Source organism: Schistocerca piceifrons, chromosome 2 (assembly GCF_021461385.2).
Source record: "Schistocerca piceifrons isolate TAMUIC-IGC-003096 chromosome 2, iqSchPice1.1, whole genome shotgun sequence".
NCBI classification, from domain to species: domain Eukaryota; kingdom Metazoa; phylum Arthropoda; class Insecta; order Orthoptera; family Acrididae; genus Schistocerca; species Schistocerca piceifrons.
The window spans coordinates 439,171,734-439,194,782 of NC_060139.1; the positions used below are offsets into that span (position 1 = coordinate 439,171,734).

Sequence of the window (23,049 nt, forward strand, 5' to 3'; positions counted from 1 at the left end):
TTAAGCTATACAATTACATGCATAACACTGTGCACTTCCATTGCATGTCACTGCACAGTTTGGGAGCAATTGTATTGGTGTGTAGGAAAAGCCAAGGATAACCGCTGTATGTTGTTGTTGTTGTGGTCTTCAGTCCTGAGACTGGTTTGATGCAGCTCTCCATGCTACTCTATCCTGTGCAAGCTTCTTCATCTCCCAGTACCGACTGCAACCTACATCCTTCTGAATCTGCTTAGTGTATTCATCTCTTGGTCTCCCTCTACGATTTTTACCCTCCACACTGCCCTCCAATGCTAAATTTGTGATCCCTTGATTCCTCAAAACATGTCCTACCAACCGATCCCTCCTTCTAGTCAAGTTGTGCCACAAACTTCTCTTCTCCCCAATCCTATTCAATACCTCCTCATTAGTTACGTGATCTACCCACCGTATCTTCAGCATTCTTCTGTAGCACCACATTTCGAAAGCTTCTATTCTCTTCTTGTCCAAACTGGTTATCGTACATGTTTCACTTCCATACATGGCTACACTCCATACAAATACTTTCAGAAACGACTTCCTGACACTTAAATCTATACTCGATGTTAACAAATTTCTCTTCTTCAGAAACGATTTCCTTGCCATTGCCAGTCTACATTTTATATCCTCTCTACTTCGACCATCATCAGTTATTTTACTCCCTAAATAGCAAAACTCCTTTACTACTTTAAGGGACTCATTTCCTAATCTAATCCCCTCAGCATCACCCGATTTAATTTGATTACATTCCATTATCCTCGTTTTGCTTTTGTTGATGTTCATCTTATATCCTCCTTTCAAGACACTGTCCATTCCGTTCAACTGCTCTTCCAAGTCCTTTGCTGTCTCTGACAGAATTACAATGTCATCGGCGAACCTCAAAGTTTTTACTTCTTCTCCATGAATTTTAATACCTACTCCGAATTTTTCTTTTGTTTCCTTTACTGCTTGCTCAATATACAGATTGAATAACATCGGGGAGAGGCTACAACCCTGTCTCACTCCTTTCCCAACCACTGCTTCCCTTTCGTGCCCGTCGACTCTTATAACTGCCATCTGGTTTCTGTACAAATTGTAAATAGCCTTTCGCTCCCTGTATTTTACCCCTGCCACCTTCAGAATTTGAAAGAGAGTGTTCCAGTTAACGTTGTCAAAAGCTTTCTCTAAGTCTACAAATGCTAGAAACGTAGGTTTGCCTTTTCTTAATCTTTCTTCTAAGATAAGGCGTAAGGTTAGTATTGCCTCATGTGTTCCAACATTTCTACGGAATCCAAACTGATCTTCCCCGAGGTCCGCTTCTACCAGTTTTTCCATTCGTCTGTAAAGAATTCGCGTTAGTATTTTGCAGCTGTGGCTTATTAAACTGATAGTTCGGTAATTTTCACATCTGTCAACACCTGCTTTCTTTGGGATTGGAATAATTATATTCTTCTTGAAGTCTGTTGGTATTTCGCCTGTCTCATACATCTTGCTCACCAGATGGTAGAGTTTTGTCATGACTGGCTCTCCCAAGGCCATCAGTAGTTCTAATGGAATGTTGTCTACTCCCAGGGCCTTGTTTCGACTCAGGTCTTTCAGTGCTCTGTCAAACTCTTCACGCAGTATCTTATCTCCAATTTCTTCTTCATCTACATCCTCTTCCATTTCCATAATATTGTCCTCAAGTACATCGCCCTTGTATAAACCCTCTATATACTCCTTCCACTTTTCTGCCTTCCCTTCTTTGTTTAGAACTGGGTTGCCATCTGAGCTCTTGATATTCATCCAAGTGGATCTCTTCTCTCCAAAGGTCTCTTTAATTTTCCTGTAGGCAGTATCTATCTTACCCCTAACGAGACAAACCTCTACATCCTTACATTTGTCCTCTAGCCATCCCTGCTTAGCCATTTTGCACTTCCTGTCGATCTCATTTTTGAGACGTTTGTATTCCTTTTTGCCTGCTTCATTTACTGCATTTTTATATTTTCTCCTTTCGTCAATTAAATTCAATATTTCTTCTGTTACCCAAGGATTTCTATTAGCCCTCGTCTTTTTACCTACTTGATCCTCTGCAGTCCTTCACTACTTCATCCCTCAGAGCTACCTATTCTTCTTCTACTGTATTTTTCCCCCCATTCCTGTCAATTGTTCCCTTATGTTCTCCCTGAAACTCTCCACAACCTCTGGTTCTTTCAGTTTATCCAGGTCCCATCTCCTTAAATTCCCGCCTTTTTGCAGTTTCTTCAGTTTCAATCTGCAGTTCATAACCAATAGATTGTGGGCAGAATCCACATCTGCCCCTGGAAATGTCTTACAATTTAAAACCTGGTTCCTAAATCTCTGTCTTACATTATGTAATCTATCTGATACCTTTTAGTATCTCCAGGATTCTTCTACGTATACAACCTTCTTTCATGATTCTTGAACCAAGTGTTAGCTATGATTAAGTTATGCTCTGTGCAAAATTCTACAATGCGGCTTCCTCTTTCATTTCTGTCCCCCAATCCATATTCACCTACTATGTTTCCTTCTCTCCCTTTTCCTACTGACGAATTCCAGTCACCCATGACTATTAAATTTTCGTCTCCCTTCACTACCTGAATAATTTCTTTTATCTCGTCATACATTTCATCAATTTCTTCATCATCTGCAGAGCTAGTTGGCATATAAACTTGTACTACTGTAGTAGGCTTGGGCTTTGTGTCTATCTTGGCCACAATAATGCGTTCACTATGTTGTTTGTAGTAGCTAACCCGCACTCCTATTTTTTTTATTCATTATTAAACCTACACCTGCATTACCCCTATTTGATTTTGTGTTTATAACCCTGTAGTCACCTGACCAGAAGTCTTGTTCCTCCTGCCACTGAACTTCACTAATTCCCACTATATCTAACTTTAACCTATCCATTTGCCTTTTTATATTTTCTAACCTACCTGCCCGATTAAGGAATCTGACATTCCACGCTCCGATCCGTAGAATGCCAATTTTCTTTCTCCTGATAAAGACGTCCTCTTGAGTAGTCCCTGCCCGGAGATCCGAATGGGGGACTGTTTTACCTCCGGAATATTTTACCCAAGAGGACGCCATCATAATTTAATCATGCAGTAAAGCTGCATGTCCTCGGCAAAAATTACGGCTGTAGTTTCCCCTTGCTTTCAGCCGTTCGCAGTACCAGCACAGCAAGGCCGTTTTGGTTAATGTTACAAGGCCAGATCAGTCAATTATCCAGGCTGTTGCCCCTGCAACTACTGAAAAGGCTGCTGCCCCTCTTCAGGAACCACATGTTTGTCTGGCCTCTCAACAGATACCCCTCCGTTGTGGTTGCACCTACGGTATGGCCATCTGTATCGCTGAGGCACGCAAGCCTCCCGACCAACGGCAAGGTCCATGGTAAGTGCCTGCAAAAGATGTGTTTTGCTACACTGGAAGGGGAGAACAAATGATAAAAAATTCCTTTTTTTTGTTCATAGAGAGACTCTGTCTTTAGTTCTTGAGTGAAGAAGACGTGTTTTTGTAAGATGTATGTGTGGTATCCATTTGTGTTGTCTGAATAATAATTATTATTTGTGCAAAACCACGAAAGGTATCCTTTCCTCCCCCCATTATCTCTCTGTCAGCGGCCTGCATCGGTAGATGAAGCCTGATCAAGAACTAATGTTCAACACACGGTCAAGTGAATACTTATGGCGGAAGTAGATGAATACATCCAAGGACACAAGAAGTAGGCCAAGAGTATACATGCAATTTGTTTAATTATATATATATATATATATATATATATATATATAAAAATTTGCACAAGTTGTAGATGATTAGATGGAATGACATGCTGCTTGAAAGTGAGGACACTGAGGATGCATTTGCAGTTTTTATCAATGTACTCTAGATATTTTTAAGACCTGTTGCTCAAAGATTCTGAAAAGAGATACAGCAACATCCAAGAGGTTCACACCCACTCTGCAGAGGCATAGAACATTAGTTATGATTTCCTTTGGTTGGTTGATTGGTTGGTTGGTTAGTTGGTTGGTTTGGGGTAGGCGACCAAACAGTGAGGTGGTCAGTCCTATCAGATGAGGGAAGGATGGGGAAGGAAATCTGCCATACCCTTTCCAAGGAACCATCCCAGCGTTTGCCTGAAGCGATTTAAGGAAATTACAGACAGCCTAAATCAGGACAGCCAGTGTGGGTTTGAACCATCACCGGGCCAAATGCACGTCCAGTGTGCTAACCACTGTGCCATCTCACTCAGTTACTATGATAGGTATAAAAACAGTGATGCAGACAATGCTAGATCGATTAAGTTAAAAAATAAATATAGGACAGAAATCAGGTCAGCAAAAGTCAAATGACAATAACGTTAATAATGTAAGGCAAATGACGATAACATTAATAAGCCCCACAACAAATGAAAAGCTGCTTGGACTGTTGTAAACACTGAACTAGAGATAAGGAAGAATTATAAAAGTGGTGACTTTAATATTAATATCACACCAGTTGTATTCAATGTTAATATTGTTAATGCTTGTGACATAAGTTCCTCTATTGCAACTGTGTCAAATAATAAATATGGACAAGATCTAAAGGATGATATATGTTTCCTACAACATTCTGATGACATTACTTCTACATTTGAATGGAAATAGGTTCAGTTAAGTGATATGATGAAATCACCTGCATAATTAAGCAGCTCAAAAGCAGAAGACATTTATTGTTTATCTAATTTTATAATTAAAAAATAGGAAACATATTAGTACAATCACTCTATTTACTTGTAAATTGGACATTTACTAGTGGTTGTTTCCCAGCATGTTCAAAAATGACAATGGGCACACCACTATACAAAAAGGGAGGTAAGTCATGTCCAAGTAATTATCGACCATTTGTCCGCCCCGGTAGCTGAGTGGTCAGCATGACAGACTGTCAATCCTAAGGGCCCAGGTTTGATTCCTGGCTGGGTCGGAAATTTTCTCCGCTCAGGGACTTGTTGTTGTGTTGTCCTAATCATCATCATTTCATCCCCATCGACGCGCAGGTCGCCGAAGTGGCGTCAAATCGAAAGACCTGCTCCAGGCGAACAGTCTACCCGACGGGAGGCCCTAGCCACACGACATTTCCATTTCCATCGACCATTTCTCTAATATCTATTCTACCAAAAGTAGTAGAGCACTGCATGTAACTCCAAATCCATGAGTGATTCTAAACATGGATTCAGACCTGGGTTATCAACTGTGAAAGCAGTGGTAAATATTATTTGTTTCACTTTGTCTGCAATCAAACTCAAACTTCCTGTAAATGCCACACTTATAGACCTGAGCATAGCTTCTGGTTCTGTCAGCCACAGGATTCTATTAAAAAAGCTCTGCTCTTATGGTTTTAAAGCCAATGTTCTACATTTGATTACATCTTACCTGGTTTAGAGAAAACAAATTGTACATTTAAAAAAAAAATCTGACTTGCTGAGCGTAAAAAGAGTTGTCCCAAGTGATTCCATGTTTGGTCCCTTGCTTTTCATAATTTATATATATATGATGCTGTAAAAGTTCGTACTATAAGTAGACGACACCACCTTTGTTACAGTTGATAGGGCCTTGGTCACAGTCAAGAAGAAAAGCGCAGAACAACTCAGAATATCCAGTGCATGGTTCAGAGCAAAAGGATTACAAATTAACCGTAATATTCTTTTCAGCCTACATAACAATGCAAACTGTAGTGCCTCAGTTAAGCTTCCCAGCATTCATTTTGATCCAAAATTAACTTTGGAAATGCACACCAACACTGTATGCAAGAGGTTGGCCCAAGTAACCTATCCATTAACAAAACGTAGTACAAGTTACTGCTGAGCTCCCATTATGCTTTTGTTCACAGCCACCTCACATATGCAGTACTGTCATGGGTTAATTCCTCTACAGCAAATATAACTTTTATTTGGCAGAAAAAGACCATTAGGTGCATTACTGGAGCAACAAATCAGAATCATGTAGAAAATACTTTAAAGAGCTCAAGATACTGACAGTTGTATCATTGTTTATTCTCAGCTGCTTGGTGCATGTCAAGGAAAACCAAGACACCATATACTGTGGAAGTCTACACATAACCATTACTTGCCTTAAAGGCAGATGATGGACTTTCCAGTTATAAACTTAAAAAGCCACAAATAGTTACACATATATAATGTTCGATTATTTATTTAATTTTTGGAACACAAACTACGACCAGCTTAGAGACAGAAGTGATGACAATTTCTGCAGGACTTGACCATCATTTTGCAGGACAATGCTCAAGCACGTACATTGCAAGCTATTACTGATTTGTTTGATTGATGGGGCTGTTAAGTGCTATACTGCACACCCCCTGAATTAAGCCATCATGAGTTCAACTCGTTTTATAAACTAAAGGAAACACTTCATGGCATTCACTTCAGAACTGCTACAAATTCGTTGGGCAATAGACCGCGCCCTTGAACTGTCAACAAAACTGGCACAATGCTGGTGACTACTCTGAAGGTCAGTAAAACTTTGAAACACTTATCTATTTTATACAAGATGTACCGGTAAATAAATAGTTGCCACTATTAAAGTTACAACCCTCATTATAATATCATAGTGCTGTGCTTTATTTTCATAATGCATTTATACTTAATGATTAATGTGTATCAAGCACATCTCATTTATATTTGTTAAAATGTGCTTCTTAGCATGTGTATCGTGATACACATACTATTTCTTTTTTTGTCAATCTGCATGACGCATTTATAGTTAATGATTATTAAAAGTGTCCAGTGTAAACTGTACATATTCCTTCAACATATTAAAAATGTATGACTTATTATGTAGCTATACAATGTATGTAAAACGAAGGCAGCAATTGTATAGAAAATGCTTAACGATAGATCAATGAATCAAATCAAATAAAATCAGCATTGCCATAATACTGTACTGTGTATCACACCAGTCTGCGAAAATTTGTGTTGTCCTTCTTTGTATACATTTAATATTCCTTGTTGTCCTATTTGGTATGGGTCCCACACATCTCAGCAGTGTAAGAAACGCCACACGAATATTGAATAACCAATCTGCTTTGTAGACAGAGTGCGTTTTTCTCTTGTAATAAACTAAAGGCTTCTGGCTATTTTACTTATAGCTGATCATATGTGTTTATAATCTTCTTAGCCGCACTAATTTTATACCCAAGTACTTTATTCCAATTGTTACTCACTGACATTTTAATTTTAATTATCGTGCGCTGCGCTTTTGTGTTTCGTTAATTGCATAAATGGGCACATCGCTGGTCACACCTTATGTTACTTGTACGTCTGACGATAATTCGGCGTCCAGTAAAGTGCTGTGTCCTCTGTACCAAGAAATGATCAATGTACTCACAAATCACCGATATTATCGTAGTTTCCGTATGAGTTATTGAGTCACACGAATTTGAGAAATCCAGAAACACTTTATACATCTGATTACCTTGATCCATAGCTTTCAATACGAAATGTTAGTTGGATTTCGCATTTTAAAATAGGAAAGTATTTTATCATTAACGCCTTATGATTCTGGTAAAAATTTTATTTTCATTATAACTATTTTTCTTATAAATAAAATTTATTTTCCACATGGGTGCGAGTAATACATTCCGTCCCTCTACAGATCCACTAATGTACCTGTAATGCTTAGTCTGAACCAGTGAGCTGTATTTCGGTCTGATAAAATACTATTTGTTTGGGAAAACTTGAGCATACTGATAGTCGATTTCTGGTCGATACCACCGCAAATTCGTAGAAGCAGTGAGGCAAATACATGCTTTGTTGTAGGTCGAAATTTTTCAGTTGCGGAATGTATTGACGTTTGAGAAGTCCATAAGGAATGTTGTATGAAGAACATCCTAACGCATTTAATAATAAACGCTTTACTATGTATTATCCTTGTAGATTGATGTCTTCCTTTCATGCCTGTGGTTTGAAATTTGAAAACATATAGCTGTGTATATATATGTATCCGGGGAGTAACGCAGAAAATCTTTTCATGTATTGATTTTGTGATAGAGCGAAATGCTCAGGAGCGTCAATACATGCACGCTTACAAGCGTCTTCATATACAAGAAATGCCAATAATAAACGGTTAACGGATTATTATTAGAGATGCTTTCTTGCAAATCGGCGTAGTTGACTAACAAGTTGGAGTGACGAGCTAACCGGACAGCACTTAAAGATTCTTTCCGGCGAAAGTTTCACGTCTGAAACAATGAAATTGTACCTTGTGGTTCCCAGTAGTTTTGTTTTATTTACTCCGTACAGATGCTCGTACTACTTGACAGTCTTGTGTAATATTAAGAATGTAGCAGTTGTAACATCTGGATGAGCAGCCGAAGGCGCAATGTAGGGTGAGTGCCAGGAGATAAAATTTACCAATATGGAATGATTGCTAGGAAAACCAGCTTCTTGCAGCCTGAATTGTAGCACGATATTGTAAGTGTTTATAGTGATATTGGCAAAGTGTGTTTAGAAGTACTGGAATAATATCTCATAAGGAAAACTAATTCCATAAGGATAGTTTAAAGTGAAGTATGTAGCGTTTATCCACCCTTTGCTTTGAAACCTCAGCCCATAACAATACTATCAGCTGAGAATGATACGTTGCAAATTCAGTGTTGCAGTACTCCCTGTATGAAGAATGTTGTATGCTTCTTCTTTGTTACTTAATGTTTTCCCAACACAACAGAGAAAAAAAAAAAACACATAATTCTGCCACTTGTATTGAAAAATTTTAATGTTTCGTACTTTGTTTTTACGTTTTGGAAGCGGTCGGTTAAATTGATGTTGCAGGATGGCAGAAACTATATACATGAAGTATAGCATCAGAAGATATAAGCTTTTGGAATTAACTAATCCAGGCTTTATAGCGATGGAAATGTTTCTTAAATAACTGGCAGATGAGAGTCAGTGTGTGACTACCCTCTGTTGGATATGTAGGGGAATGCATGACACTAGATTTGTGATGATCCCTATGCGTTTTTTTTTTTCGTTTTTGTAGTACAGAAATAACTGCATGCTGATAAATTATGTTTCTAAACTTTGCCCTTTTGCAAGTAGGGCTACTCCAGAATTCTTGGAAAAACTGCTGGGCTATATCTGATGATATTGACAAATGTTGCCACAGAAAGTTTAAAAATCTTATTGTTTTCTAAAGCTATGCTAAGCAACATGTGTTTATAAACTAAGGCAAGTTGTTGAGGCACTGTTTTATAATGTTTGATTATTGTGCCATTACTGTTTGGTTTTTGCTGTAGGCTTGTATTACATGACTGGCTACATTTGAGCGGTGCTTACATATATGAAGTGTTGAGCCATTGAAGTAGACTAGTTTGTCTGCTTGAATTGTACTTAAATGTACAAGTAGATGCCAATTTGGAGTGTTATATCATCATCATCATCAGTGCTTACTATGTCATTTTGTGGTAGAGTTGTATTATGACTGGACTCTGCTTTGCATTCCAACTACACTTCATCTTGAAAATCTTTTACATTGCCATCTTACTGTTTCATCCTTGTCATGACCTTGTCAACACTACACGGAACAGTTGTGGATTAAACTATCACAAGTGATTTACTTACTAATACTTTAAAACTCCATGTCAGTCACAAGCCCAGTCTTCGTATTATGCTTTCTTTGAATTTCGGGTAACTCTCAGAAATATACACTGTGGCAACTCTTCTGTCGTGAAAGTAGTGTTTATGTAGCAAAAAAGAGCAGTGGGAACAATTACAGCCACATTTTGAAGAAATGAAAATACTAACTGCATCTTCCTGCTGTATTAAAACCTGTCTCTTCTCAATAAAAACAGCCAGAGACTTTAACTTTCAGAACAATATAGATTGAGAAAATACTGGAATAAGAAAGTCCCAAAATAATTTTAAACATACTAGCATAAAACAGTATCGTAAATTACCCCTGACAATGAGAGACCTACCATACAATTCCTATGAGAGGTACCTCTAAAAACCTGTTTATTAACAACATGTGGTAGCAATGTAATATTTAATGTAAAATCCAAATGCAAAGTGTAATTTTTAACATAAGATTTAACGTAAAATCTTATTATTGTATACATTTATAGGTGCAATTATCAAAGTCCATATTGTGTAAATGATCAGGGGTTGACGAGTAAATGAAAGTTGACATGAAACTAATTCTTGAAAGTCTGTCTTGGCACATTTTTGCCTCCAAGTCTTAATTGTTAGGATTGTTCGCATATAAATTTTATGATCCAAACGTTTAAAAAAATAAATCTATCTAATTACTCGTGACTGCTACAAGAAATATTTCCCAAAAATTTAATAGTCTGATACACTCACTTAAAAAATTCTGCACATGTGGAAGCAGTTTGTTATAATTTGAAGTTCCAAGGCATCGTATATTTAATGAGTCATATCATGCCATCAGGCTTTGCTATGACACCATTTTTCCAGCCAGTAGTCACCATTCTTCAGATTTGGACATCCCATTCATTTTTCAGTAAACTATTCCAGATAATGTCTTAAACCTGTTGAGCCAACCTGTAGACATGGAAATTTTTTATATTTTTGTCTTATGATTACAGGAGTCTGCTTGAATTAACAGCCCACTCAAAGTAGTTGTGAATGGATGTGCACCCACTGAGTTAAAGCATTTTTGTTCATTGTTCCACCAAATTTCCAGTTTCTAATAGTTTTCTTCACATAGTCTTTAAATATAGCTACATAAAGTTAATGGAAAATGTAGTGCTTCATACATGTTATGAGTAAAATCATTTGCACAGTTGTGTAAGTTTAGATACAATTTTCTGTGATCATTGTACATTATGCGGTACCATCTCTGCTCTTCCGAAGTGAAAAAAATAGCTTGTTCCAAATTCTATAGCTATATTTCAGTTACCATTATTCTAAATGGCCTTTTTTATTATAACCTATAATTTCATAAATTTGAATGACATGAAAACTTGTTTTTGTTTCCTCAGCTTGGCTGAAATGGAAAATTTTCAGTTGCTTTCTTTGCCATACTTTGTGTGGCATGCAGAAGAAGTATTAATGTTTTAGGATTTATTGAAACCTCATTTAAGGTCTTTGTTTGGTTTTATAGATATTATTCCAAACAACAATTTGCTAAATTCCATTTGACTGACTAGATCCCTGATCGGAAGAAAGTTGAGGATCATTTTAACAGTAATTGGGACAGTAATAAGATGTAGTTGAGAATACTCAAATTTTGACTGGAGTGCCTGTAAAGGTACAATGTGAGGACCTCTACTTACAGTTAATGTATCATCAGCAAACAGTGTCAGTTCAGCTTCCTGTTTCAGGTAGGAAGGGAGGTCATTCACATATATCAAGAACAGAAGGGGACCCATGATTGAACCCTGTGGAACACCTAATGTAATTTCACCCCAGTTAGATGAAGTGGCAAACTTATTTAAATCACTTGACCCATATAAGGAAACTTTTTGCTTCCTGTTCTGTAGGTATGACTTAAACCACTCATATGATATTCCATTAATACCATAGAGTTGTAATTTCTGTAACATAATGTCATGGTTCACACAATCAGATGCTTTGGACAAGTCACAGAAATTTCCTATTGCTGACATAAAAGTGAAATTCTATATTGCTGTCTCAGTGGAACAGCATTTTTGAAATCCGAACTGTGATTTACTAAGTATCCCATTACTGTTAGGATGGCTAACCACTCTTGAGTACATTACTTTCTCAAAGATTTTTGAGAATGCTGTAAGCAAGGATACTGGCCAATAATTATTGACATCTGTGGTGTCCCCCCTTTTTATAGAGAGGCCTGACAATGTCATATTTTAACCTGTCTGGGAAAATACCTTGAGTTAGTGATGTATTCCATATGTGACTCAGAACATCAGCAGTAATTGCTCCACATTGTTTTAATCTCTTATTAGAGATGTTATCTACTCCAATAGAATATTTATTTTTCAGAGATTTAATAATTTTACTTATTTCACAAGAGGTTGTTAGGTGAAACTTAATCTAATTTTTTTCAAAACAGACTCTTTCATGTACTGCCTAGCTTTTTCTTTTGAACTGTTCTGACCAATTTTTTCTCCTACACTTAAGAAATGGTTAAATACTTGTGTACTGTTGGTTATGATGGTCTCGTTCTCTTTAACAGTAATACTACCCACCCCAGTGGTTACTTTTCCTGTCTCCCTTCTAACAACATTCCATTTTATTTTATTGCCAGAGTTGTTAATTTCTTCTCTAACATACATATTTCTTGATTTCCTTACAACTTTTCTTAGTATGTTACAATAATTTTTATAGTGTAAAACTACTTCTGGATCTTTACTAGTTCTTGCTGTCTCATACAGTTTTCTTTTTCTTTCTGAAGACACTTTAATACCTGTAGGTTTCTTTGAAAAGTGTTACACTTAGTAATTTTCTTTGGGAAACAATGTTCAAAGGGGGATATAAATTCATCAAGAAATATGTTGCACTTATCTTAGCATTTGGTTCATTATATACATCTCCCCAATTAACATTTCTTAAGCTTTCTGTGAAGTGCTGTATAGATACGGGGTTGAGCGACCTCACACTTTTACTTAATGATTTCTGAACTGTACACACTGTTAGGTTTTGTAAGTTAATCAGTTGTGCATCATGGTCTGACAATCCATTTACCACAGGGAAAGCACGTGTCTGTTTTACATCCTCTTTCTGTACAAATACATTATCTATTTGCGTGCTGCTGTCCTGAGCTATACATTTAGGGAAATTGATCACTGATTCTAAGATGTATGTTGTCAATAATACTTCTAGTTCACTTTTCCTATCAGAATTACTTAGAAAGTTTACATTGAAATCACCACAGATTAATAAATTCTTCTTTTTGTCTGACAGACAGCATAATAGGGAGTCAGACTTCATAAATTTCTGTCAAGTGTAAATGGTGAGTGATAAAAACGTAATGTTGAAGCAACTTGATAAAATTGGGTTGATATATTGCACTGCAAGGGGGGGGGGGGGGGGGGGGAGACACGTTTTGCCCACTTTCCGTGGCTACTGGAGTAAGTCAAAGTAAGGTTTCATGTTTTATTGTTGGTGAATGGAAATAACTTTTTATTATTATTTTGAAAAATCACCCATGTGATTGTGTTTTTGCAATAGTGAACTACTGAGTTTTCAATTCACTGGCAGTATAAACAGGTGTCTATTCACTTCTTTACCAATGTCGTTACTCTATCATCATTAGTCAGTTACTTACACTGTAAATGTTTCATCATTTTTTTCCTGCTCAGATGGTAGATATAGGTGCCAAGTTCAATCTGTAAGAGTGACTGAAAACATTGCTAGGGACATTAGCACAGGAAGTTCTTTATGGCGCAGCCAATGTAGGCTGCACATTATCATATTTAAATAAACCGTGTTATCCACCTCCTTCAGGTACCATAGCATCTGATGCTGGGAGCAGCGCTTACTCTTGCACCACAGACAATAAAATCTGGTCATGCAGAGGTCGCACTACTGCTCTATTTACAAAACATAAGCATGTTTCTGAGTTTCAAACATTTTTCTTCCCACTTTGCATTTTGTTTGCACTTGTTGTTATGCTGCATGACCAGTCTTATGTCATTAATGTAAACTACTTTGAGTTCACTGGATATCTTAAAGTGAAAAAAGGCGAAACACATCTGGGAAAATAAAATACAGTGCAGCAAGAGAAGACATTTTTTACTTACAAAACAAATAGTTCTCTGCTTGCTGCGAAGGATGGCCATGCAAACAAATTCGTTTTACAAACATAAATTTACTTTATTTTGAAACAGACAGTTGTAGTTAATTTGTTCCTTGAAAAATGGAATACATAGGAGAAATGTTGTAGACTGCAGTAATGTTTGAAAGAGAAGATATGGACTTGCTTCAGTAGTCTCCTGAAAATAATTGCAAACGAAATAGAAAAAAATATAACAGTTCCCTGTTTAATATTTCCTTATCCGTTCTTGTACTGACTACATTTATCTATATATTCACACATAGAACAGTTCATTAGTCTTCAGACTTGGTGTCATTTGCAGCAAACTGTTTCTGATGTTTGTTTGCAATGCAAGGAATATTTTTGAAGATATGGTGCTGAATGGGAGGAATGAAAGGCAGCAAATCCAACATATCCTCCTCCTTTGCATCCATAACTGCACGTCACTGCTTCTAGAGACTGTGTTGTTTTGGTAGCTGATGTGCTGGTCCTTCTTTACTTTTGCCAACTTAATTTCATGGAATGAATGTCAGGATCGAGGCTGTTTTTGTATTTTAGTGAATATGCACATCTCTTTTCATACCTCAACCAGCAACTTTGTGACCGTCAACAGTTTTTTTCGAGTTTACAATGGCTGCTTCCAGTTGTTTGTGACTAAACACTCAGTATGCATCATGTCAACTACTTTAAACTTTTTGTTCTGTTTTGTTTTAAATGGTTATCCAGTCACCTGTCAAATAAATATGGGTTTCTTTTCTACCCTTTGCTTCTATTAAGCCAAAGTTGGGATTATTTGGGAGGTACAAATGCCCTAACAAAAGAAATTTGTGGTGTATTATTTCTGTTTCCATACAAGGTTCTTGTAATAGCTTTGTAGAAACTATTAGAAGAACCTTGTATGGAAACAGAAATCATAGACCATAAATTTCTTTCTACAAAGAAAGTGCCATTTTTATGTTCCGATTTTGTCCTGTGTGACTGTCGGAATATAAACTCACATGTATGTAATGTTTTGCATGTTCCTTGAGATGCTTCATTAGGCACATTGAAAGGTCTCGTGTCCCTCTTCCCTCTTCTGTTTCATCCCATATTTACATAAAATCATTCTTTCCATTAAATGAATGTATTCCAAAGTTGTGCACATACAGGTTCATCTTGTAGTATGCTACTGATGTGGACAGTTTTGGAAACAGGAGCGTCTTCTGTAGATCAAAGGTAGATCAAAGGCCAGTACGTACGAGACATGTGAAATATTTCCTACAGCTGATTTCAAATTCTCAATAGACTGAGCAGGTTTTCTTAAGTGCACATCTCTTTAATGCATCACGGACAGCAAAGTAGCTTCATTCTGTTCGACTGACATCTTCATGTTAATTTCATCACAGAAACTGCACTTGTCTTTTGATGGTAGCTTGAAATGGAGATTACATTTTCTTGAAAAGACATGGTAATAGAATTTCCTCTTTACTGGTGTTTTATGTTCTTCTTAATATTTTCGGTCATACATGCTGTACAGTTTGGAAATAGATGAATCTGAATTTAAGTATTTTCTTTCAGGATTTTGTTTTCTATGTAATGACTCTGATAGGGTGGAAATGATTTTATATGTTCCATAACGTTCGTGTCATCAGTTTTATTGCATGGGGTCTTCATGTCATGAGAGTCAACTACAGCACAGCTGTCTGGCTTTGGTATGAAACAGTACAGTCATCCATTGGGTATCTGAAATGTGTCAAGAAAGAATGTTTTACAGACTGTGACACTTTGGTTTTCCACCTGTATGAAATACTTAAATGATGTTGATTTTTAATTTCCAGAACCATTTCACAGCCATCTCCTTTGCACACTGAATGATTGCACTGTTCCCAAAGATAAATATTTTGTTGTGAATAGTCACCTAGGCAAAAATCAAATAGGGGTAATGCAGGAGTAGGTTTAATAATGAATAAAAAACAGGAGTGTGGGTAAGCTACTACAAACAGCATAGTGAATGCATTATTGTGGCCAAGATAGACACGAAGCCCACACCTGCCACAGTAGTACAAGTTTATATGCCAACTAGCTCTGCAGATGACGGTGATTATTAGTCCCTAAAACAAGACGCTTTGTACAGATAAAATAGAAAGCTCCCATATCTCTGTTAAATGCTTCAGCAATATGATATGTACGATAGGCAATAATGTCTCTATCATTAAAAGCCTCAAGTCCTTGAACTTTAGACACTTTGTCTCCTGGGTACCGTACAATTGCTACGGTCACCTATCCATTGCCAGCTCTAGTCCCATCATTATTTTGTAGAGTAAAATTAAACACTCCTCCACAAAAAACAGAAGAGTAAAATTAAACACTCCTCCACAAAAAAACGGAAGGGCCATGCAAAAACACCTGCCCATTAACACTATTAACATTAATATCAATGTTGTCTACAGCTTTATAAACTGTATGGCGTGAGCGCCTCCTCCTCATGTAGTAGCGCGGCATCTCTGTGGCTCCGTGCTGCTGCTCGACAACTGACGCTGTCTTGTGACAAACGTTACTCATGCAGCTGCTGTTATCAAAACCACAACATCCTGCTGTCACACGATATCAGCACATGTTGCTCAACCGGAACTGAATTATAGCACACCGTTGGCCTAGTAAAACTAGGGCCCGCAGCAGCAGTTCTCAGTGGCTAAGTCCTGTTCAAGGTCACACAGAGATGCCTCACACAGAGTACATCCCAGAGTGGCGCTCATGCCACAGAGTTTATAAAGCTGTAGACAACATTGATATTAATGTTAATAGCATTAATGGGCAGGTGTTTTTCCACGGCCCTTCCGTTTTTTGTGGAGGAGTGTTTAATTTTACTCTTCTGTTTTTTGTGGAGTAGTGTTTAATTTTACTCTATAAAATAATGATCAGAGTAGAGCTGGCAATGCATGGGTGACCGTAGCAATTGTACGGTACCCAGGAGACAAAGTGTCTAAAGTTCAACGACTTGAGGCTTTTAATGATAGAGATATTATTGCCTATCGTACATATCATATTGCTGAAGTGCTTAACAGAGATATGGGAGCTTCCTATTTTATCTGTACAATGCCTCTTGTTTTAAGGACTAATAACCACCGTAAAGTAGGTGAATATGAGGATGTTTGTGTCTGGGCTAAAGGTGCGGGCAATTGTAACCGTCTTCATATTGTAGGTGATCTGACTCACTATTATAGAAATTAATAAAGTTCCTTACATGCCAACAAGCTCCACAGATGACGAAGTGATTGATGAAATGTATGGTGAGATAAAAGAAATTATTCAGATAGTGAAGGGAGACAAAAATGTAATAGTCGTGGGTGACTGGAATTCAATGGTAGGAAAAGGAAGAGAAGGAAACGTAGTAGGTGAATATGGAATGGGGTAAGAAATGAAAGAGGAAGCTGCCTGGTAGAATTTTGCACAGGGCGTAACTTAATCATAGCTAACACTTGGTTCAATAATCGTGAAGGAAGGTTGTATACATGGAAGAGGCCTGAGGATACTGGAAGGTTTCAGATACATTATATAATGGTAAGACAGAGATTTAGGAACCAGGTTTTAAATTGTAAGACATTTCCAGGGGCAGATGTGGACTGACCACAATCTATTGGTTATGAACTGTAGATTAAATCTGCAAAAAGGAGGGAATTTAAAGAGATGGGATCTGGATAAACTGACGGAACTGGAGGTTGTGGAGAGCATTAGGGAATGATTACCAAGAATCGGGGAAAGAAATACACTAGATGAAGAGTGGGTAGCTTCGAGAGATGAAATAGTGAAGGCAGCAGAGGATCAAGTAGGTAAAAAGACAGGGGCTACTAGAAATCCTTGGGTAATAGAAGATATATTGAATTTAATTGATGAAAGGAAAAAAAATGCAGTAAATGAAGCAGGCAAAAAGGAATACAAACGTCTCAAAAATGAGGTCAACAGGAAGTGCAAAATGACTAAGCAGGGATATTGCTGGAGGACAATTGTAAGGCTGTAGAGGCATATCTCACTAGGGGTAAGATAGATACTGCCTACAGGGAATTTAAAGAGACCTTTGGATAAAAGAGAACTACTTGGATGAATATCAAGAGCTCAGATGCAAACCCAGTTCTAAGCAAAGAAGGGAAAGCAGAAAGGTGGAAGGAGTAAATAGAGGGTCTATACAGGGGCGATGTACTTGAGGGCAATATTATGGAAATGGAAGAGAATGTAGATGAAGATGAAATGGGAGATACGATACTGTGTGAAGAGTTTGATAGAGCACTGAAAGACCTAAGTTTAAACACGGTCCCAGGAGCAGACAACATTCCATTAGAACTACTGACAGCCTTGGGAGAGCCAGCTCTGACAAAACTCTACCATCTGGTGAGCAAGATGTATGAGACAGGCGAAATACCCTCAGACTTCAACAAGAATATAATAATTCCCATCCCAAGGAAAGCAGGTGTTGACAGGTGTGAAAATTACCAAACTATCAGGTTAATAAGTCCCGGCTGCAAAATACTGACTTGAATTCTTTACAGACGAATGGAAAAACTGGTAGAAGCCGACATCGGGGAAGATCAGTTTGGATTGCATAGAAATGTTGGAACATGTGAAGCAATACTGACCCTATGACTTATCTTAGGAGATAGATTAAGGAAAGGCAAACCTACGTTTCTAGCATTTGAAGACTTAGAGAAAGCTTTTGACAATGTTGAATGAATACTCTCTTTCAAATTCTGAGGGTGGCAGGGGTAAAATACAGGGAGTGAAAAGCTATTTACAATTTTTACAGAAACCAGATGGCAGGTATAAGAGTCGAGGGGCATGAAAGGAAAGCAGTGGTTGGGAAGGGAGTGAGACAGGGTTTTAGCCTATCCCAAATGTTATTCAGTCTGTACATTGAGCAAGAAGTAAAGGAAACAAAAGAAAAATTTGGAGTAGGAATTAAAATCCATGGAGAAGGAATAAAAACTTTGTGGTTCGTCAGTGACATTGTAATTCTGTCAGAGGCAGCAAAGGACCTGGAAGAGCAGTTGAATGGAATGGACAGTGTCTTGAAAGGAGGATATAAGATGAACATAAACAAAAGCAAAACAAGGATAATAGAATGTAGTCGAATTAAGTCAGGTGATGCTGAGGGAATTGTCAATCTTCCAAGTCTCCACATTTCATTTACATTTTCTTCCTTCCTCTCTGTTTTAATGGTGACTGACAATTTTCTATGATTCCCTCTCTCAGCCCTGTAGCAAATAATACAATAAAAACGGCTATTACAAACACCAAAAGTAAAATTTGAGTCAAGTGTATTATATTGCATTAGCATATTCAAAACAGGCTATTTTGTTGTTAAACCATGTATACAAATGGAGCTAGTTGGTTAGGTGAATACAGGGCTATAAATGTGAAATCAAATAGTGGTAGTGCAGGAATAAGTTCAATAATATAAAAAGTGATAAAATGTGACCTATGTTTTGCAGTACATTCCTATTACATTAATTTACCTTATTTTTCTTCTGAATAGTGGTTCATAGTAATGATTATTTGGTATAATGGAACTACAGAACTTTGAAACTCGGCATGCTTTGTAGACTTGCTTCACTTGTAATCTGAAATAATAAACAGCTGTTTCATTTGCTAAGTGCCACCATTTGGCACCACATAGCTCAACTACTTAGGATAATGTTGTTATCAGGAGAGAAAACTGGCATTCCATGGATCGGAGCGTGGAATGTCAGGTCCTTTAATTGAGCAGGTAGGGTAGAAAATTTAAAAAGAGAAATGAATATGTTAAAAGTTAGATGTTGTTGGAATAAGTGAAGTTTGGTGGCAGGAGGAACAGGACTTCTGGTCAGATAAATACAGGGCTATAAATACAAAATCAAATATGGGTAATGCAGGAATTGGTTTAATATTGAGTAAAAAAAATAGGAATGTGGGTAAGCTACTGTTGTTGTTGTTGTTGTGGTCTTCAGTCCTGAGACTGGTTTGATGCAGCTCTCCATGCTACTCTATCCTGTGCAAGCTTTTTCATCTCCCAGTACCTACTGCAACCGACATCCTTCTGAATCTGCTTAGTGTATTCATCTCTTGGTCTCCCTCTACGATTTTTACCCTCCACGCTGCCCTCCAATACTAAATTGGTGATCCCTTGATGCCTCAGAACATGTCCTACCAACCGATCCCTTCTTCTCGTCAAGTTGTGCCACAAACTTCTCTTATCCCCAATCCTATTCAATACTTCCTCATTAGTTATGTGATCTACCCATCTAATCTTCATCATTCTTCTGTAGCACCACATTTCGAAAGCTTCTATTCTCTTCTTGTCCAAACTATTTATCGTCCATGTTTCACTTCCATACATGGCTACACTCCATACGAATACTTTCAGAAATGACTTCCTGACACTTAAATCAATACTGGATGTTAACAAATTTCTCTTCTTCAGAAACGCTTTCCTTGCCATTGCCAGCCTACATTTTATATCCTCTCTACTTCGACCATCATCAGTTATTTTGCTCCCCAAATAGCAAAACTCCTTTACTACTGTAAGTGCCTCATTTCCTAATCTAATTCCCTCAGCATCACCCGACTTAATTAGACTACATTCCATTATCCTTGTTTTGCTTTTGTTGATGTTCATCTTATATCCTCCTTTCAAGACACTGTCCATTCCATTCAACTGCTCTTCCAAGTCCTTTGCTGTCTCTGACAGAATTACAATGTCATCGGCAAACCTCAAAGTTTTTATTTCTTCTCCATGAATTTTAATACCTACTCCGAATTTTTCTTTTGTTTCCTTTACTGCTTGCTCAATATACAGATTGAACAACATCGGGGAGAGGCTACAACCCTGTCTTACTCCCTTCCCAACCACTGCTTCCCTTTCATGTCCCTCGACTCTTACAACTGCCATCTGGTTTCTGTACAAATTGTAAATAGCCTTTCGCTCCCTGTATTTTACCCCTGCCACCTTTAGAATTTGAAAGAGAGTATTCCAGTCAACATTGTCAAAAGCTTTCTCTAAGTCTACAAATGCTAGAAACGTAAGTTTGCCTTTCCTTAATCTTTCTTCTAAGATAAGTCGTAAGGTCAGTACTGCCTCACGTGTTCCAGTGTTTCTACGGAATCCAAACTGATCTTCCCCGAGGTTGGCTTCTACTAGTGTTTCCATTCGTCTGTAAAGAACTCGTGTTAGTATTTTGCAGCTGTGACTTATTAAGCTGATAGTTCGGTAATTTTCACATCTGTCAACACCTGCTTTCTTTGGGATTGGAATTATTATATTCTTCTTGAAGTCTGAGGGTATTTCGCCTGTTTCATACATCTTGCTCACCAGATGGTAGAGTTTTGTCAGGACTGGCTCTCCCACGGCCGTCAGTAGTTCCAATGGAATATTGTCTACTCCGGGGGCCTTGTTTCGACTCAGGTCTTTCAGTGCTCTGTCAAACTCTTCACGCAGTATCATATCTCCCATTTCATCTTCATCTACATCCTCTTCCATTTCCATAATATTGTCCTCAAGTACATCGCCCTTGTATGGACCCTCTATATACTCCTTCCACCTTTCTGCTTTCCCTTCTTTGCTTTGAACTGGGTTTCCATCTGAGCTCTTGATATTCATACAAGTCGTTCTCTTATCTCCAAAGGTCTCTTTAATTTTCCTGTAGGCAGTATCTATCTTACCCCTAGTGAGATAGGCCTCTACATCCTTACATTTGTCCTCTAGCCATCCCTGCTTAGCCATTTTGCACTTCCTGTCGATCTCATTTTTGAGACGTTTGTATTCCTTTTTGCCTGTTTCACTTACTGCATTTTTATATTTTCTCCTTTCATCAATTAAATTCAATATTTCTTCTGTTACCCAAGGATTTCTACTAGCCCTCGTCTTTTTACCTACTTGATCCTCTGCTGCCTTCACTACTTCATCCCTCAAAGCTACCCATTCTTCTTCTACTGTATTTATTTCCTCCATTCCTGTCAATTGCTCCCTTATGCTCTCCCTGAATCTCTGTACAACCTCTGGTTCTTTTAGTTTATCCAGGTCCCATCTCCTTAAATTCCCACCTTTTTGCAGTTTCTTCAGTTTTAATCTACAGGTCATAACCAATAGATTGTGGTCAGAGTCCACATCTGCCCCTGGAAATGTCTTACAATTTAAAACCTGGTTCCTAAATCTCTGTCTTACCATTATATAATCTATCTGATACCTTTTAGTATCTCCAGGGTTCTTCCATGTATACAACCTTCTTTCATGATTCTTAAACCAAGTGTTAGTTATGATTATGTTGTGCTCTGTGCAAAATTCGACCAGGCGGCTTCCTCTTTCATTTCTGTCCCCCAATCCATATTCACCTACTATGTTTCCTTCTCTCCCTTTTCCTACACTCGAATTCCAGTCACCCATGACTATTAAATTTTCGTCTCCCTTCACACTCTGAATAATTTCTTTTATTTCATCATACATTTCTTCAATTTCTTCGTCATCTGCTGAGCTAGTTGGCATATAAACTTGTACTACTGTAGTAGGCGTGGGCTTCGTACCTATCTTGGCCACAATAATGCGTTCACTATGCTGTTTGTAGTAGCTTACCCGCATTCCTATTTTCCTATTCATTATTAAACCTACTCCTGCATTACCCCTATTTGATTTTGTGTTTGTAACCCTGTAGTCACCTGACCAGAAGTCTTTTGCCTCCTGCCACCGAACTTCACTAATTCCCACTATATCTAACTTCAACCTATCCATTTCCCTTTTTAAATTTTCTAACCTACCTGCCCGATTAAGGGATCTGACATTCCACGCTCCGATCCGTAGAACGCCAGTTTTCTTTCTCCTGATAACGACATCCTCTTGAGTAGTCCCCGCCCGGAGATCCGAATGGGGGACTATTTTACCTCCGGAATATTTTACCCAAGAGGACGCCATCATCATTTAATCATACAATAAAGCTGCATGCCCTCGGGAAAAATTACGGCTGTAGTTTCCCCTTGCTTTCAGCCGTTCGCAGTACCAGCACAGCAAGGCCGTTTTGGTTATTGTTACAAGGCCAGATCAGTCAATCATCCAGACTGTTGCCCTTGCAACTACTGAAAAGGCTGCTGCCCCTCTTCAGGAACCACACGTTTGTCTGGCCTCTCAACAGATACCCCTCCGTTGTGGTTGCACCTACGGTACGGCTATCTGTATCGCTGAGGCACGCAAGCCTCCCCACCAACAGCAAGGTCCATGGTTCATGGGGGGAGGGGTAAGCTACTATGTACCCATTATTTTAGCCAAGATAAACATAAGCCCACACCCACCACAGCTGTACAAGTT

At 38.0% G+C, this 23,049-nt stretch overlaps 1 protein-coding gene across 7 annotated transcripts in view; it reads left to right on the plus strand.

Annotated features, from left to right (window-relative positions):
- The first annotated feature begins 7,793 nt into the window (after positions 1-7,793).
- LOC124776204 (ankyrin-1-like) overlaps positions 7,794-23,049 on the plus strand; it is a 202,433-nt gene continuing 187,177 nt past the window's right edge. For 5 of the 7 annotated variants that reach the window (XM_047251045.1, XM_047251038.1, XM_047251042.1 and 2 more), the window contains exon 1: positions 7,813-8,379. In XM_047251045.1, the coding sequence (XP_047107001.1) occupies positions 8,354-8,379 (26 nt within the window). In that variant the 5' untranslated portion in view covers positions 7,813-8,353. The other 2 variants (XM_047251041.1, XM_047251040.1) reach the window with 2 other exon arrangements.